The following is a 16,297-nucleotide window of genomic DNA, read 5'->3' as shown; positions in this document are numbered from 1 at the left end:
CTCAAATATTCTCAAATCAAAACTGTTGCAGCCAAAGCAACATTTCTCTCTCTGTCCCCTCTACTGTTCATTGCTGTCTCTTTAATTCTCTCAGCAAGGCTCACTGTGTGACTGGTGATGAGTGGGCGAGCTGGTGAAACATCATTAAGAGACTATGCTGCTCTGTTCATCTGTCAGAGAGAGAGAGAGAGAGAGAGCGCGATGGTACTGCAGGCCATTAAAAGCGAGACTCCCTGTTGCCATAGTAACAGGCTACGGAATTTCATGTTGACGCTTGGGTTTGTATCAAGATCCACCACGTGTGTCGTCCTCAAGGTGCATGACCTGTCTTCCACCTGAAACACCTGGATGTTACAGACAAATTACACCCCACACAAATGCAGAGTGGCCCTGCAAACAAGAGGACGTTCAAGAGCAGCCATAACTACCTCTGCTGCCGGCTGCTCTCTGAGTACACAGAGCAGAATAAACCCAATCACAACTGGCTGGGGATGTCTGAGCTGTCACTGCAGGAGAGATATGTGCGAGCGATGGCTGCCAAGATGGATATTACAATATGAGTCATCATCATGTGGGCCACAAATCCGCCAAAGCACACTCACCAGGGTTCAGGTTGATAAGTCACCTCTTTTGATAATGTGACTCATTTAAAGGACAGAGGCTTTGTTGCAGCCCAGATGCAGCTAACCTGTGGAGATCAGAGAACAGCATCAGCAAGCCACAAGGCAAATGGCAAATACAAATTGTAAATTAAAAGAAATCGCCAACAATTCAGGTCTCTGATTTGATAGTCTTCATTTTTTATTAAAACACAGCAGTTTAAGTCAGTTTTAGCCACAGCTCTCATCACAGCTCATCTGTAATGTGCTACAATAAGTTTAATGTCTGGGCAGAATCAGAAGTGCTGCATTAATATTTTTTTGCCATACAATATTTTGAGAAGTTCAGGTAAGTGCTCTGTGTCACAGGTTCAAAGGTCATCAACAATAATCTCTAAGCAAGCTTTTTATAATGAGTAATTCCAGATGAAGAGAAAGTACTGGTTACTAGAAATTAATCTATACCTTGTCACTTCAATTCTTATGGCATCATAGAGAAAGAACCAACAAATAATGTACAATACAGATTGCACCTAATCTAAGCCTAATGCATTCACACTTTTCTGGTTCACAAAGAAAAACAGACAGGACAATGCATTAAACAGTCTGTAATAAAAATGACATAACACTGCTGCAATTTGGAACATAACTTATCTTTTGTTTAGTAATAAGATATAAGAACTCAATTTGCCATAGCCCTTGTGCTAAAGTCAAGTTAAACTGTTCAGAGTTCACTGCATTCAAAATAATAAAAGCTGTCCGACTTTAGATTCTGCAATATGAGAGAACTGAGTATTTGTGCAAATGGAGCTGTGCAGTGTAGGTAGTGGTCTGCTTGCAGCACTGGCCTCCCCTGCCGTGCGATGGTCTCAAAAAAGGCCTTCAGACAAAGTGTTGGGAAAAATTCAATCATTTACACACTGTACTACAGTTCTACTGCTTGGCTTTTCTTCCTAATTAGTGCTGAAGTGCAACACCTCATTCGCTCAGAGTTTGGGATTTCTACCAAACCAACTGGCTTTAGAGGAGACTAAATCCTGACTCTGCCACTTGCTGGTTGGTTGGATTTCAGCAATGTTGGATGTATTTCAACATCTCAGGGCTACATAAAAAGAACAAATATGATTATTGTGTGACAACATCGACTAACTGCAATGTTTAAGTCAGAAGAGGCCTGTCCTTGTCAAAGAGAAAGCTTTCTGGTGAAAAATTTGGCAGGAAAATTAGCTGTAGCTCAGAACCGTGAAGACAACAGAGCAGGGATAATATTAGAGAGTGAGTGTGAGTGTGTGTGTGTGTGTGTGTGTGTGTGCGCGCGTTCTCAGCTGTCCCAGTCTGTGCTCCGTGTCTCGTCGTCTCCTCTGTCCTCCTCGTCAGAGTCAGTTGCCACCTTCTTCATCCTCATCATGGCAGCTTTGATGCTGCGCTCTAGTTCGTTGTCTCCACTACTTGGGACACCTGCACGTGCAGGAACCATCTGCAGCAAGACAAGACTCCATTTGTGAACAGTTTTCATTCAGGTTTTATTCATTACCCCCTGCAGTTAATATCTTTTTGGTTTTTACATCAGACATTTGACTCCATAGCAAACATAAAAAGGTGCAACTAAGTTATAGATGTAAATAACAATGTTAACAATGGCTCTGTCCCTTGCAGTAATGCCACACAGCCAACATTCACAGTGGCTCTAGAAAATCATCACATCCTGTCAGAATACTTGCCTTTTGTTAAATGACACTCTGGAAATTAAAATTAATACAAATATTTTCCAGCTGAATTTATGTATTATTACTATCAACATTAAAGTGAAGTTAATATTTGTCAATAGTCATCAAAATTATAGGGCATTGATCAGAGAAGCCTCCAAAAGCCAGTAGCAACAAGGAAAGAAGAGGACAGCAGGCACTGTTGTGCTTGGCAGATTCTGAGGTCACATGGCAAAAGGTTTTATTGTTAAATGAGACCAAGACTAAGTTCTTCATTAAGTGAAAACCAAACATACACACAACCCAAAAAACAGCATACCTACTATGATGCATGGTGAGGATAACTTTTTTCTGTATGACTATACACAACATACTGTAAGGAAACCCATATTATTGAGGAAAACTGAAGATGGACAGTGGGTTCACGTTACACCAAAAAAAATAAATGAATGGCCTTGAGTCTGAGCTCTGACTTAAATCTGAATAAAAAGCTGGTAAATACAAAACACAGTGATTTAATTAAAGCAAACTATTAAACTATAAACATTAAAGGACTGATCACATTTCCAAAGCTAGGAAAATTATTACAAAGAAAAACTTACACCTCAATTTATAAATGTATTTTTTTTTTGTTTTGTAATTGGTTTTGGTAACTGCTTTAGCATTACACATTGCCTTAATATAATAAAATATGTTTCTGAAGGTGACGTACAGGTTATGATGTCACTTCCGTGATACTTTCTACAAGAATCACCAGATGTAAACAATCTGTTTTAATCTTTTAGTCCTGATGAAGACCATGAGAGTGAAACCAGTTGGCGTGCTTATGATTGAGTATATAAAAGCTTTTTATACAGTCCTTGTTCTATTTTAAAAGTGCCTGAAGATTTTTTTTCCTGTGTGGTTTTGGTTCATCTTCAAGAGCACCTACATATTTTTTTTTTTTTTTTATAATGACAGTGTCATTTCACGAGCACAAGGCTTTTTTCTTGGTGTCATTTTTTAGAATTGTTGATATTTTTCATTAATTGAGTTAGTGAATTTATGAGTCAATTAAAACTGTAAAAATATTTTGTAAGCGGTTTGATATCAGGCTATTCTTGTATAACATCTCACCTTCCTCAGGGTGACTCCCTGCCGAATAGCCAACATTAGACTGCTCCTTGGGTCCTCAGCAGGTGGCGCGGTCCTGGGCGCAGCAACCTTCCGAAGCTGAATCTGTCCACGCTGCAACGAGGCCAACACCTCATCCATTGTTCCTAAAATAATACAACAGTAAAGGAAAAGAGACAGTTTTACAATAAGAGGTGCTGCTGTACTAAATGTAAAGCCTTCAGTGTTATTTACACTGTTGATAAAGCATTTTAAAATTTGTGCACACACTCTAAACATTTTTGTGAAAACAGATTCTTCTTGTATAACCTCCATTTCACAAAAGCTCAGAAAAATGTAGTCTTATTGGCCATTACTGTCTCCCTCGAGCAGAGTGTGTGCATCAGCAGGACCACAAATAAGGTAAAAAGCTTCCTCTGGCCTCATGGGAGAAGTTGGGAATTTAGGACAGAACACTATGTACAAGCATCACACACACACACACACAATAAACACACGGTTCTCTGGAACAAACAAATCAACCTCTGCAGTCGGACTTATTCACACATCTTCCCTTCAGGTGTATTTTTTTTTTTTTTTTTACAATAAATAGATGTCAAAATGTTGCAAATCCAGCATTTATTACGGTCCTCTAAACGGCAGGATCATAGTGTCTGTATTTTGCTCTCACCTATGTTTTGTTTGAGCATGTTCTTGGCTGGAAAAGGGGGGTCCTCTTTTTCGCTGAGTGCCTTTGGTGCATCCTCAGGGAAAGCTTGAACAGGTGGAGGATATATGGTAGGGGGTAGTGGTGGAGGAGGTGGTGGTGGTGGTGGTGGTGGTGGAGGGGGTGGAGGAGGAGGTTCAGTTGGAATATTTGTAGTTGGAAGTGGTGGTGCAGAGTAGATTTGGACAGGGATGTCTTTAGGCTGCTTTTTCCTGGGTGTTTTATTGCGTCTGGGCGCAGGACGGACAGAGATGGAGGGTTCTTCAGCGGAGCGAGAGGGGCTGAAGCTGATGATGGACAGGGGCTGGGAGAGACTAGGGAATTCTGAAGGACACATACTGGACTGAGGAGCCTTCAGGATGTACTGGCCCTGTCGCTTCTTGAAAAAGATGATAGAAAATGGGGTAATTGGTTTTGGAATCTTGTCTAATGTCTCATGTAGATGGCAAAGACAAAAGATGATGTGCATACAATATTTTTAGCCACTCACGTTCTAATATTTCAAACTGAGATTCAATTGGAGTGATGAAGAGAATGTGAAAAAAAGAGACACCTAAAACCAAGATACTGACACAAAGAAAATAATCCTCACAATCTGCTCAACTTGGATGAATTCATTGGCTAACAAAACAGGTGTTTCTGCTCAAGGATCAATCATCGGCTGTGCTAGAGCTGTACTTACATTCATCATCCATCACTGAGGATACTCCTGAAGTCACTTCAAGTGTGTCAGTTCTTAGTAGCTTTTAGCTTGTTCAAAGTTTGGACAAGCTAGACTTTGACTTTGAATCTGCTTTCTTCTACTAATTTTATGGCCATTAGTTGATATTTCGTTGCAAATTACCATATTTTCCGGGCTATAAGCCACAATGGAGTATAAGCTGCTTTTAGCAAAACAGCCTTGTTGAACAGAAAAAAACATATATAAGTCACATTTCTAATTATAGCCTATGAAGAATAGACCAGGTACATCAACAAACAGAAGTGCCTTATGAAATTCATTCATCCGTATAACGTTAAGTAACCTTAAGCAACTTCGCCAACATCAGGGTGGGGGGAAATGAAGCGGCGTCTCCTGCTCCTCTCTCTGGTTGCCTGAATGCCGACACTCACTCCAAACTTTATTTCAGCTGTAGGCTACAGCTTTACTACCTGCTCAGTCTGCAGTAGAGCTCTTTCTCTTGGGCAGCATTTTCACTTGTGTTACACTAGGAGTTGTAGTTTAGCATGAATATAAGCATTTTTACTTTTTGGTAAAAAAGCTGTGTGACTTATAATCCGGAAAATACGGTATACATATTTCAGAGAAAAGCCTTCACACTTTGGGATTAATTACTGGGGGAAAGTGTTAGTTGCTACAGTTGTTACTGTATGTACTGGTATATTATCAGCTTATCAATGGCAGGTTATTATATGTGGCATCTGTCGACTTCACCGTGAACTGCATTAGAACTTAGAGTACTTCAACACTCAAAAATGCACTCTGTATGAATACTGCTAAATGCGTTTTTAGCAAGTTATTTATTAGGTGTTTTTATTTATTATATTTGCTGCACTGACATGAACTAGTGAGAAACACTTTCTTCTTTTCTCATTTTCTGTGTATGTGTGAAATGAGGAAGTGAAATTGAATTGAAAACTGAATTGAATCAATCTAATATGCAAAACGGAAAAGAACTTATTACATTTGTGTGTTGTGCAGTAAGTAGGGTGCAACACTCATGTTGGCAGAGGAGCAGATAAGAGCAGAGCAAATGGAAGTGTGGAATTGTTCTTAACAAATAATTAATTGTTTAACTGTAAATATTTTGTCACCACAAGACAGAACTTGAACGGATCTCTTAGAGACCAAAACACAGTAGTTCTGTCCCCTGTCAAAAGGGCAGGTTTTACTTATTTTACTCTAACTTTCCTCTCTGGCAAAGTTCTGGTGTAACATAGTTCACTACTACAAAGCACATCCATAACTGCAGCACCTGGTCATCAGAACTTCTTACGATGTGGGAGCTGAGTAGTCAATAAGCGAATGTTAATTTTCAGGTGAACTACTTAAATTACCAAGTGTAAAGCAGGAACTGCTGGTATTTTATTAACAAAACCGAAGTTATAGAAGGATGCAGAGCAATGAGGAAGTCTGACCTCTCTGAAGGATCGTAATCTGTTCAGAGTCTTCTCCCGCTCCTGGTCCACCCACTGTTTCCTCTTCTGCTCCTCCTCTTTCCTCTTCTCTCGTTTCTGCAGACGACAGATGGAGACAGAAGTATTAAGAGGGGAAAAACTGTATCATTTGATGGCATTGGAGCATCTCTATGGGCTGTCTTGTTGCCATGGTGACATACCAGGTGGACCTGGTGATGCTGCTGGAAGAGTTTGGAACTCTGCTTGGCTGCCAGGTGTTTCTGCTCATGGGCATCTATACACTGGTCCTGAAAACATACAAACAGTTAAGCAACTATAATCAAAAATACAACAGCAGTTTGACATATTTTGTGGCTATGGCGTGTAAATCTGTGAAACTGATATATATAGGGGTATAAATAATGCCTCAATTAATTAGCACAGTATTTCTGAAATTTTACTTTCAGTAATTACTACACTATTAAACAGTCCTGCATGTGACTCCTGTTCCCTGTAGATTACTGCATAATTGTAAGAGCTTCTAATCAGGGGATTCTTATGACTTTGTGGCATGGAAATGTCTCCTAACAGTGACAGCACTACTGTCCCATACCTTTTTGTTGCGGAGATAAGCTCGCCGGGCACAAATGTTGCCTCTCTTGGTTTCTAAGGTTTGTAGGCGCCTTTTGAGCTGAATTTGAGCTGGAGAGTTTGCTTGGTGAACACCTGTGTGGACCATGCTCTGCAGCTCCTCTGGATCTTCACACACATCATAGTACACCACCTCTTCCTTTAATTCTGAAAACACAAATGCAGTCACTCTGGCATCTCTTTACCTGTTCACCAGGTACTCAATTTCAAGTAGCCCCAGACATTACTTTGGAAACAAACCTCCCTGTTGTGACCACAAAGCCTCAACTAACAAGTACTATGTACTATATACAGTGGGTACGGAAAGTATTCAGACCCCTTTAAATTTTTCACTCTTTGTGTCATTGCAGCCATTTGCCAAAATCAAAAAAGTTCATTTTATTTCTCAATGTACACTCAGCACCCCATCTTGACAGAAAAAACCAGAAATGTAGAATTTTTTGCAAATTTATTAAAAAAGAAAAACTGAAATATCACATGGTCATAAGTATTCAGACCCTGTGCTCAGTATTGAGTAGAAGCACCCTTTTGAGCTAGTACAGCCATGAGTCTTCTTGGGAATGATGCAACAAGTTTTTCACACCTGGATTTGGGGATCCTCTGCCATTCTTCCTTGCAGATCCTCTCCAGTTCTGTCACGTTGGATGGTGAACGTTGATGGACAGCCATTTTCAGGTCTCTCCAGAGATGCTCAATTGGGTTTAGGTCAGGGCTCTGGCTGGGCCAGTCAAGAACGGTCACAGAGTTGTTCCAAAGCCACTCCTTTGTTATTTTAGCTGTGGGCTTAGGGTCATTGTCCTGTTGAAAGGTGAACCTTCGGCCCAGTCTGAGGTCCTGAGCACTCTGGAAGAGGTTTTCTTCCAGGATATCGCTGTACTTGGCCGCATTCATCTTTCCTTCAATTGCAACCAGTCGTCCTGTCCCTGCAGCTGAAACCCCCCCCCACAACATGATGCTCCCACCACCATGTTTCACTGTAGGGATTGTATTGGGCAGGTGATGAGCAGTGCCTGGTTTTCTCCACACATACCGCTTAGAATTAACGCCAAAAAGTTCAATCTTGGTCTCATCAGACCAGAGAATCTTATTTCTCATAGTCTGGGAGTCCTTCATGTGTTTTTTGGCAAACTCTATGCAGGCTTTCATGTGTCTTGCACTGAGGAGAGGTCTCCGTCGGGCCACTCTGCCATAAAGCCTCAACTGGTGGAGGGCTGCAGTGATAGTTGACTTTGTGGAACTTTCTCCCATCTCCCTACTGCATCTCTGGAGCTCAGCCACAGTGATCTTTGGGTTCTTCTTTACCTCTCTCACCAAGGCTCTTCTCCCACGATTGCTCAGTTTGGCTGGACGGCCAGGTCTAGGAAGAGTTCAGGTCGTCCCAAACTTTTTCCATTTGAGGATTATGGAGGCCACTGTGCTCTTAGGAACCTTGAGTGCTGCAGAAATTCTTTTGTAACGTTGGCCAGATCTGTGCCTTGCCACAATTCTGTCTCTGAGCTCCTTGGGCAGTTCCTTCGACCTCATGATTCTCATTTGCTCTGACATGCACTGTGAGCTGTAAGGTCTTATATAGACAGGTGTGTGCCTTTCCTAATCAAGTCCAATCAGTTTAATTAAACACAGCTGGACTCCAATGAAGGAGCAGAACCATCTCAAGGAGGATCAGAAGAAATGGACAGCATGTGAGTTAAATATGAGTGTCACTGCAAAGGGTCTGAATACTTATGACCATGTGATATTTCAGTTTTTCTTTTTTAATAAATTTGCAAAAATTTCTACATTTCTGTTTTTTTCTGTCAAGATGGGGTGCTGAGTGTACATTAATGAGAAATAAAATGAACTTTTTTGATTTTGGCAAATGGCTGCAATGACACAAAGAGTGAAAAATTTAAAGGGGTCTGACTACTTTCCGTACCCACTGTATGTATGTAAATTATGTCAACCTTTGTACACTAATGTTACAATCAATATGTACACAAGGAAAAGCACAATATGACCAAGGTCTCACCCTGATGTCACATTGGTTAGATGCACTTAAAATCTGACTTTGTCGGTGGCAAACCTAATCCTGTCTACTGTACATGTACACAAGAAAGGTGGTGATTGGTATATATAATTGCTGTCCTCTTTAATAAAATAACTAATTTACTGTAATTCAATGCAGGCACCAACAAGCACTTTATTTACAACATAAACTGTGAACCCCCTTTAATTCACCTAATCTCATCTCCTTGTTTGTCTTGCTTCGTTTACTTGGCAGCCTTTGGTAGAGGGCACATTCCTGTTTTTTTGTTAAGAAAATAAACCTGAAGCATGTCAAGGTAAGCATACACACAAAGTCACCACAGACAGGTAGTCACACATCAAGTACATACACACAACGTGGAAGCAAACATCTTATGTCCCAGGAGGAGCAATTAGGAAAATATTTACATGAACAAAATATTTCCCCAAGGTAAAGCCCATGCGCAATACACTGAATGAACAGAAAAACAGAAACCCCTGTACAATTATAATGTAATCCAACACAACAGTTCTTTAATAAAGATGCGAAACACAAAATGTGTAATCGACACCGGGTAGAAGGGTGTTAATTGTTGTAAGTGCAGTGCAGCACTATTCTGTAATAGTTACTCAAATGAGGTTGATAAAATATTATAGACACCATTGAATGTAATGCAGTCTAATAAAACACTATCATAATTACAGAACAGTCTAAAATGTGCCAAAAGTGTCAAAATAAAAACACATAAGACATTTAAAGAGCAAATTCAGTAAATTAAGATGAAGAAGAAAAGACAAGAAAGGTGCATGCAGGTGTTTTATAAACAACAGAAGTTGTAGTTTGGCTGATTATTTGTCTTATGAACTGTCTGGCTATGACACACAAGACGTGTTTAATTGACTAATATCAGTTACTGCAATCTGTGTCAGAATCATCTGAGTCATAATTGAGTCAAAGCTGAAGACAGAGGTGTGAAACACATTTTGAAATTCATTACAACCTACACTTCCCAAGGATAACTTTATGTCCAGTTGTGAATAAATGCTAACAAATCATCACGAGAATCATCATTAATTTCTAAACTTTTCTTCAGTATCAATGGAATCTGGAGAAAGTCATCTATACTTTCATGAGTACAGAGCAAAACAAATACTACTAACAGCTATTTTGCAATACTGTAAATGGTGCCAAAATGTAAATAAAATAAGATTTAAAAATTGCTCAATCTGTGGGTTGGGTGATCTGACCCTTTAGTTTTGCTAGTTATTGCAGGGATTTATATTGATAAACATTACCTTGTTTAATGATTTCTATTTCTGCAGTCACTGTATTAATTTGTATGACAACCTTCACATTCAAATTACAGTTTCACAGTCTAATGCAACCTTCAGCTTTTTTCCTTCTTTCACAACTTTGTACTTAAAGCTTCTGGTACTATGGCTTCTTTAAAAAAGTGTATTATACAAAATGCTTCAAGAATCTTTAAATGAAGGTTGCCAAGTGTTGATTTAAATGGACTGTACAAGGACCATCTTTTCAGTGATTCGACGTAGCTCAAAAGGTTTTACAACTTCCCTGTGCATCCATTGTTAAATGTATAACAAATGTACCTTTAATCTGCCGTCGCAGCGTTTCTATCTGAGCCACCAGCAGCTGCTCCTCATTCTTCAGGATCTCAAACTTGGTGTCGTACAGTTCTAGTTGGGTTTCATAGAACTGCAGCTCCATCTGGTCCACTGCGTCCTGCTGCTGGCTGTCCCCACACACAAAACTAGAATCTGCACTCTGGCTCTGGAGTCTGTTGGGTAGGCTGCTCAGCTGCACCACAACAACAGAACATATCACATTAGCCCCATTACAAACTCATATGTTTGGCATACACATGTGACCTGTGACTAACCATATTGGAAATCATACCATATGTTCTGACTGATTCTGCTAGTTTCCATTTCTTTTAGTGCACAGAAAATCTTAATTTGCAGAAACATGAAGGTTGGTACACTCGTCTCTCACAGAGAGCAGGTGCAAGCAGAAACTCTTAAATTTGAATATGTTGTTTTCAAAGGTACTCTGAATTAAGTACATTTAAGAGTCAGCTGTCAAACTTATTTAGTCATGCTACTTTTTTCATGGCATCTTAGATTTTGCTTCCTTTAACATGGTAACAAAGGCTTTTCTAAGTGGTTAATAAGCTTACGCATGTAGGACCTTAAATGCTTTCAATAATGTCAGATGTTGCCTGGATATCATAAAAGATCTGCAGACTGCGCTGATTTGAGGATTATATAAAATTGAGTTTAAACACAAACACAAAACATAAAGATGTCACGCTGTGATGTCTGCAGGCACATTCTGGCCAACTCATCAGAGCCACTGATTTATTTTGATACCAGCGAATGATTTCGCGTAGGTGTAGCTTACTGATCTCATTATAAACGCATGCACATACTGTAGCTGTCTCTGTAAAGGCTAATGTTAATTTCATAGTGGTAGATACTACCAGAATCCTGAAACCTTAATCAGATGAATAATGCAGCCACATTAAGGTGGAGGTGCTGCAGGTGTTCTCTGTTCTCTTCCAAAAAACCTCACATGCACAGCACGACACCCTACAGCATCAACAAATTTTCTGCAGTTTTCCCAAAATATTGTAATCCTGATGTTAGAAATCCACCCCAGGTAGTCACAGATATGCATATTATCGGCATGTTTTGATTATGTATATACATACACTCACTTATGCATGCAGGTTTTAGTGATGTATCAAGGGGATTCTCTGTGTTTTTACAGAAGCTGTATAAATAGATCAAAGAAGTACAGCAGCCAGAGATTCACATCAGACTGGAATACCAAGCGAAAGTTCAAGTAGGCACTGAATCACATTTCTACTGACTTACAACCACTCCAAAAGCAATGTTGGCCTTGACACGGGAAATAAAGATGTGATGGACAACTAAAGCTTTATACCTATGTCCAATACACCATTTTGGGACTTGCTAACTAATTACAGAGCCACCAGAAAAGCTGTGGCTTGTGTTAATACAGAAAATGTAAGACACACACCCTTTCTCTGATGTTGTCTTTTTTGCAGTTAAGGCACATTTCTGTGGCTCTCATATGCTGCAGCGTTTCTTTGGCCAACAGGAAGCGCAATTTCTCCAGTCTGGGAGCTGCAGACGCCCAGGCAGCAGCTCCAAAGCGACACTTATCTTCCTCCATCTGCTTTAACATACCTAGACATGAACACAATGGTCTGTTATGTTCGTCCATACCATCCCAAAGCACATGCAGTATAGTGTATATTAACATGAAAGTAAAACACAATATTAAGTTTTAAATGGAAGCCACCTATTCATACAAAATGTAATCTGTTTATTCAAGGGATTACCAGATGAACAGTTTGTGGAGCTATATAATTGACTGATGCCCAGGATTCCAAATACAATATTTCTTTCTTGATGTTTTTTATTTTTTTCAAATGTAGTGAAACCTGTCCAGGGTGTACCTCTGTCTTTTACCCAAAGAGAGCTGGGATAGGCTCCAGCAGATCTCTGTGAACCTAAATAGGAATATGTGGGTATAGATGATGGATGGAAGGTGGATGAAAATCCCCCAAAATCCTTAGCTGTTTTTCCATGCTTCATGAAATTGATACCAAAATGCAATTATTTTTTCTACTTCTCAATATTTTTTCAAACTTCATTTGAATATTCAATAACATATGTCATTGAACTTTCTCCTGTTTGCTGAGGACAGCAGACCATAGACATTAATAAATTCATCTGTACACAAATAAGACAAAAAAACACAGCAATTTATACCAGCCAGCGCCTTAGAAGTCTGTGCAAAATAGGTGACAGTGATGTCCTGAATTGAGGCAACTGCATCTTCTGCTTTCATTCTCCACTCCTCTGCCTCCTTCTCCAGGGCTGCAATTCTCTTAGGACCTAAGTCCTCAAACTCCAAAGACTTCTGTAGAGGTAAGCAAACAGCAGACAACTTTACACTCAGTCTTAATTGAGATTTATAACATATACTTCTCTGACATGTTCTAACTAGTTTACTGAGAAAAAATCCAACCATATTTTATTTAAATGGCACATGAAAATATACATCCAATGTTTAGATAACTAAACAATTTGCAAACTGCATCTTCAATATATACAGTATTTTCTGAGCTATAAGTCACACTTTTTTTACTCCTCTGGCTTGTCCTGCAACTTACACAGCGAAGCGACTTATATGTATAATTATGTTGCGTTGTCATTAGCGTTAGATGGCGCTCTTAACTGATTTGAAGATAATATTGTTATATTAACGTTACCTGACACGGATGAATGAATTTCATAAAGCACTTCTGCATGTTGTTATGCTTAACCTACACTCTTTGTAGGCTATTTTATACTATATTTGTATAATTAGAAATGTGACTTATACTTATATGTTTTTTCTCTTCAACAAGGCTGTTGAAAAGCAACTTATACTCTGGCCGGACTTATTGCCAGGAAATGATGGTAATTATTTACCACATGCTTAAAAAAAAAAAAAAAAAAAAAAATTCCCCACATCTGCTAAATATATATCTATATTTACCAGGATCTCCATCTTGTACAGAGATGCCAGCTCTCTCATGTCCCTGAAAGGCTGGAGCAAATACTGGAAGAATGTGGTGGCCACAGTGACCAGGTCCTTGTAGGCCTCGTCCTCTTCCTCGTAGATGCTGAGCAGCACAACCATTCGGTCAGCGGTGCCATGATTCTGCAGCAGCTGTAGATATGAAAGATATAAACACCATTGGCTTATTCTGAGCCCACAACCTGGTGTTTGCCTAAGATGACTTTTAATATCTCAAATGAATTAGAAAAGACATTGCTGCAGGTACTGCTCTTAACAACAATCACACAAATGTAACATTGGACATTTGTTCTTTGAGAATACAATTTTTGCAACAACTAAGCTCAGAGAGAGCTCAGAGTTTTGACACTTAGCACTAAAGTCAATCAAATCTGGTGTTAAGCATTTTAAGGTTTTAAGTCGTTACACAATAACACAAACAGATATATCATAAGGTACAGGGGAAATACAATAAGTTGATGTAGGAATGGACATGCATAAAAAGTGTTCTTTAAGAAAAAAAAGTGACCCCTCCCATGTCCTCTTATTACTTCATATCTGATATGTAAAGATGCACATACCTTTACAATATGATTCCTAGCTCATTTTATGTGTTTAAAGGGAGCAATACAAGGGTTAGCCATAAAATATAATGTATATTAAATATAATACCACCAGAAACTATAATCTTAAAAATTACTAGTTATCTGAGATCTGACAGCTCCATCGAACATTATATGATCTCCATAAAGGTGTAATTTGCTGTAGGACTGTTGTATTAGACTTGATTTCGCTTTCAAATCTCTGGACTTTAAATGTGGAAATACAGTGACAATGCAGTAAAAGGAATCTCTCCTTATTTCCTTGTGTAACAAGTATATAAAAGGCCATGCTACACTTCTGGTTTAAACTCACTTTCATTCAAGAATATGTCAAAACACAAAATAAACATTAGCGGTGGTGGTGTGGCAACATGTACAATTGTGACATGCATTAGTTTTGCTATGCGGTGCCAGATGTGGCGCAGGGTAAACTGGTAAGTCTGAGTGCATCAACTATAGCTTCTATAAGGTTTGACCATGGTGCACACAAGCAAGACTTACAGGAGAAGCCAGGGACAAATAAACAGCACTGAGATTTGCTACATCAGCAATTACTAGTGCCATGTTGCTTTGTCAGTGATTATTTAACAAGCTTGAATAGTATCTATAGAGTTAAACCACTACAGTTCTATACAGCAATCCTATTTGTGCTTGATAAAACAGTCAGCGGTGGAAGTAGAATATAATCAAAATATCACTTTTACCAAAAGTATTAAAGTATTCAATCTGCATGCAGCTGGTAGAGTGGAACTAATTGTAACTGCTTTAAATGTATTAATAATCTGACGCTAACTGCAAAGCAACCAACAAAAAGAGCTATCTGTGATGTAAAAAGTACATTATTGAGCCCTGAAGTGTAGTGAACACTAAATGGAAATACCTCAGCAAAATGCCAGTATTTCTAAATTGTACTTACAGTGAGTACATGTGTTTTGTTACTTTCCAATACTGAAAACTGATGCAGTTTAATTTACTGGTTATCATACAATATGGTAACAGAAGCACAAATGAAAGGATTGTTGAATTAGACTGTATTGTATTTCTGTCAAATGTGACCTACAAGCTTGGCTGAGTATTTCACTGTACATTCTCCTGTATATTCACCTGTCGTAGGTGAGCCTTGGCCCTTGACATCTCCTCCTGCATGGTCTTCTTTTTGAACTCCTGCAGATTTTCAAAGTACTCCTCGACACCCCGCTCATCTTGGCTGAACAATGTATCCAGAACTATTTTTCGTCCACAGATATCAATGGCTGTGCTGAAATACTTCTCCAGTTTCCTACACGGTGTATCCAAATCCCTCTGGTCGTCGTCTTCCGGGCCTGACCGGCGATTCAGAAAGAGCAAGTCCCAAATGTTGCCGTTCTCAAACTCGGTCAGATCTGGAAAACAGGCTCCCAACACATCTGCGACACATGTGAACTGCTGGTGGACGTGTTTCAGGTCGTCCACGGAGAACAGTCCGGCCCAGCTCATCTGACCGTCGCCAACGGAGACCTCGGCTTTGCGTTTCTGCCGCTGTAACGTCCGGTTGTGGCAGGTGACGGCGAACTTAGACTCGATGACGTTCCACTGTACGATAAATCCCAGCTTAAACGTCTCCGTTTCTTCAAATACATTACTCTTCACCGCCACCCAGCCCTCCAGACTATCTAACCGCTCGCACTCTATGTTATCCATCTGAAAAAGGGACGACTGGCTTCGGCCTCCGACAAGATGCTGCCTCTGTTTACAACCTCCGCCATTTGTGTGACGTAGGATGCCTTCAGGCACATTAACAATATCCGGAACTCTCTCGTTAACCAAAAGCTAACCGATTGATTTCCCGTTAACATACGCTTGTTACTAAATTTACTGAAAATAAACTTCAGGCAAAATTCTATAATGGATGTCTTATAGCTTTGTGCACATTATTTAAATGCGAAATTAAATATAACAATGCGTAATAATTTTAGTGCGATTTCTACGTCAAGCATCAGACAAAGTTACATCCTCTAAATTAGATTACTGATAATCATAAAGAAGAGGGTGGTGATATCTTTAGATAATTACTATTCAAAAGACTTTGCATTGGGATGACACATTTTCCGAGGAGGCCTGAAAGCCCCATAATGTCCTCATATTGTGCTCAACTTTGACCTTTAAATCATGTGTTCAGGGAATTCCCCCTCCTTGGTGCCTGT

General features: G+C 39.5%; 1 protein-coding gene across 1 annotated transcript; it reads right to left on the bottom strand.

Annotated features, from left to right (window-relative positions):
* Window positions 1-778: 778 nt before the first annotated feature.
* whamm (WASP homolog associated with actin, golgi membranes and microtubules) lies at window positions 779-15,858 on the bottom strand. The gene is made up of 11 exons (XM_026319788.1): window positions 15,219-15,858; window positions 13,492-13,665; window positions 12,720-12,870; window positions 11,962-12,131; window positions 10,509-10,716; window positions 6,856-7,040; window positions 6,464-6,550; window positions 6,264-6,359; window positions 4,089-4,503; window positions 3,422-3,564; window positions 779-2,076 (listed from the first exon to the last, which is right to left on the bottom strand). The coding sequence occupies exons 1-11, from the start codon at window positions 15,792-15,794 to the stop codon at window positions 1,921-1,923; spliced, it is 2,361 nt and encodes a 786-aa protein (XP_026175573.1). The 5' UTR covers window positions 15,795-15,858; the 3' UTR covers window positions 779-1,920.
* Window positions 15,859-16,297: the final 439 nt, after the last annotated feature.

The sequence above is a fragment of the Mastacembelus armatus genome, chromosome 3 (genome assembly GCF_900324485.2).
Source record: "Mastacembelus armatus chromosome 3, fMasArm1.2, whole genome shotgun sequence".
Classification (NCBI taxonomy): Eukaryota; Metazoa; Chordata; class Actinopteri; order Synbranchiformes; family Mastacembelidae; genus Mastacembelus; species Mastacembelus armatus.
Note: the sequence above shows the minus strand (reverse complement) of the source record. Positions and strands in the feature narration are given on the sequence as shown.

What these genes read in the sequence shown, in the direction of transcription:
- whamm (XM_026319788.1), bottom strand. Translation starts at nt 15,794, where the DNA reads ATGGATAACATAGAGTGCGAGCGGTTAGATAGTCTGGAGGGCTGGGTG. An exon ending in GACTTCTAAGGCGCTGGCTG is followed by an intron (nt 12,132 to 12,719) that starts GTATAAATTGCT and finishes GTTCATGTCTAG; the next exon opens with GTATGTTAAAGCAGATGGAG. An exon ending in AGGGAGTCACCCTGAGGAAG is followed by an intron (nt 2,077 to 3,421) that starts GTGAGATGTTAT and finishes GTCTTGCTGCAG; the next exon opens with ATGGTTCCTGCACGTGCAGG.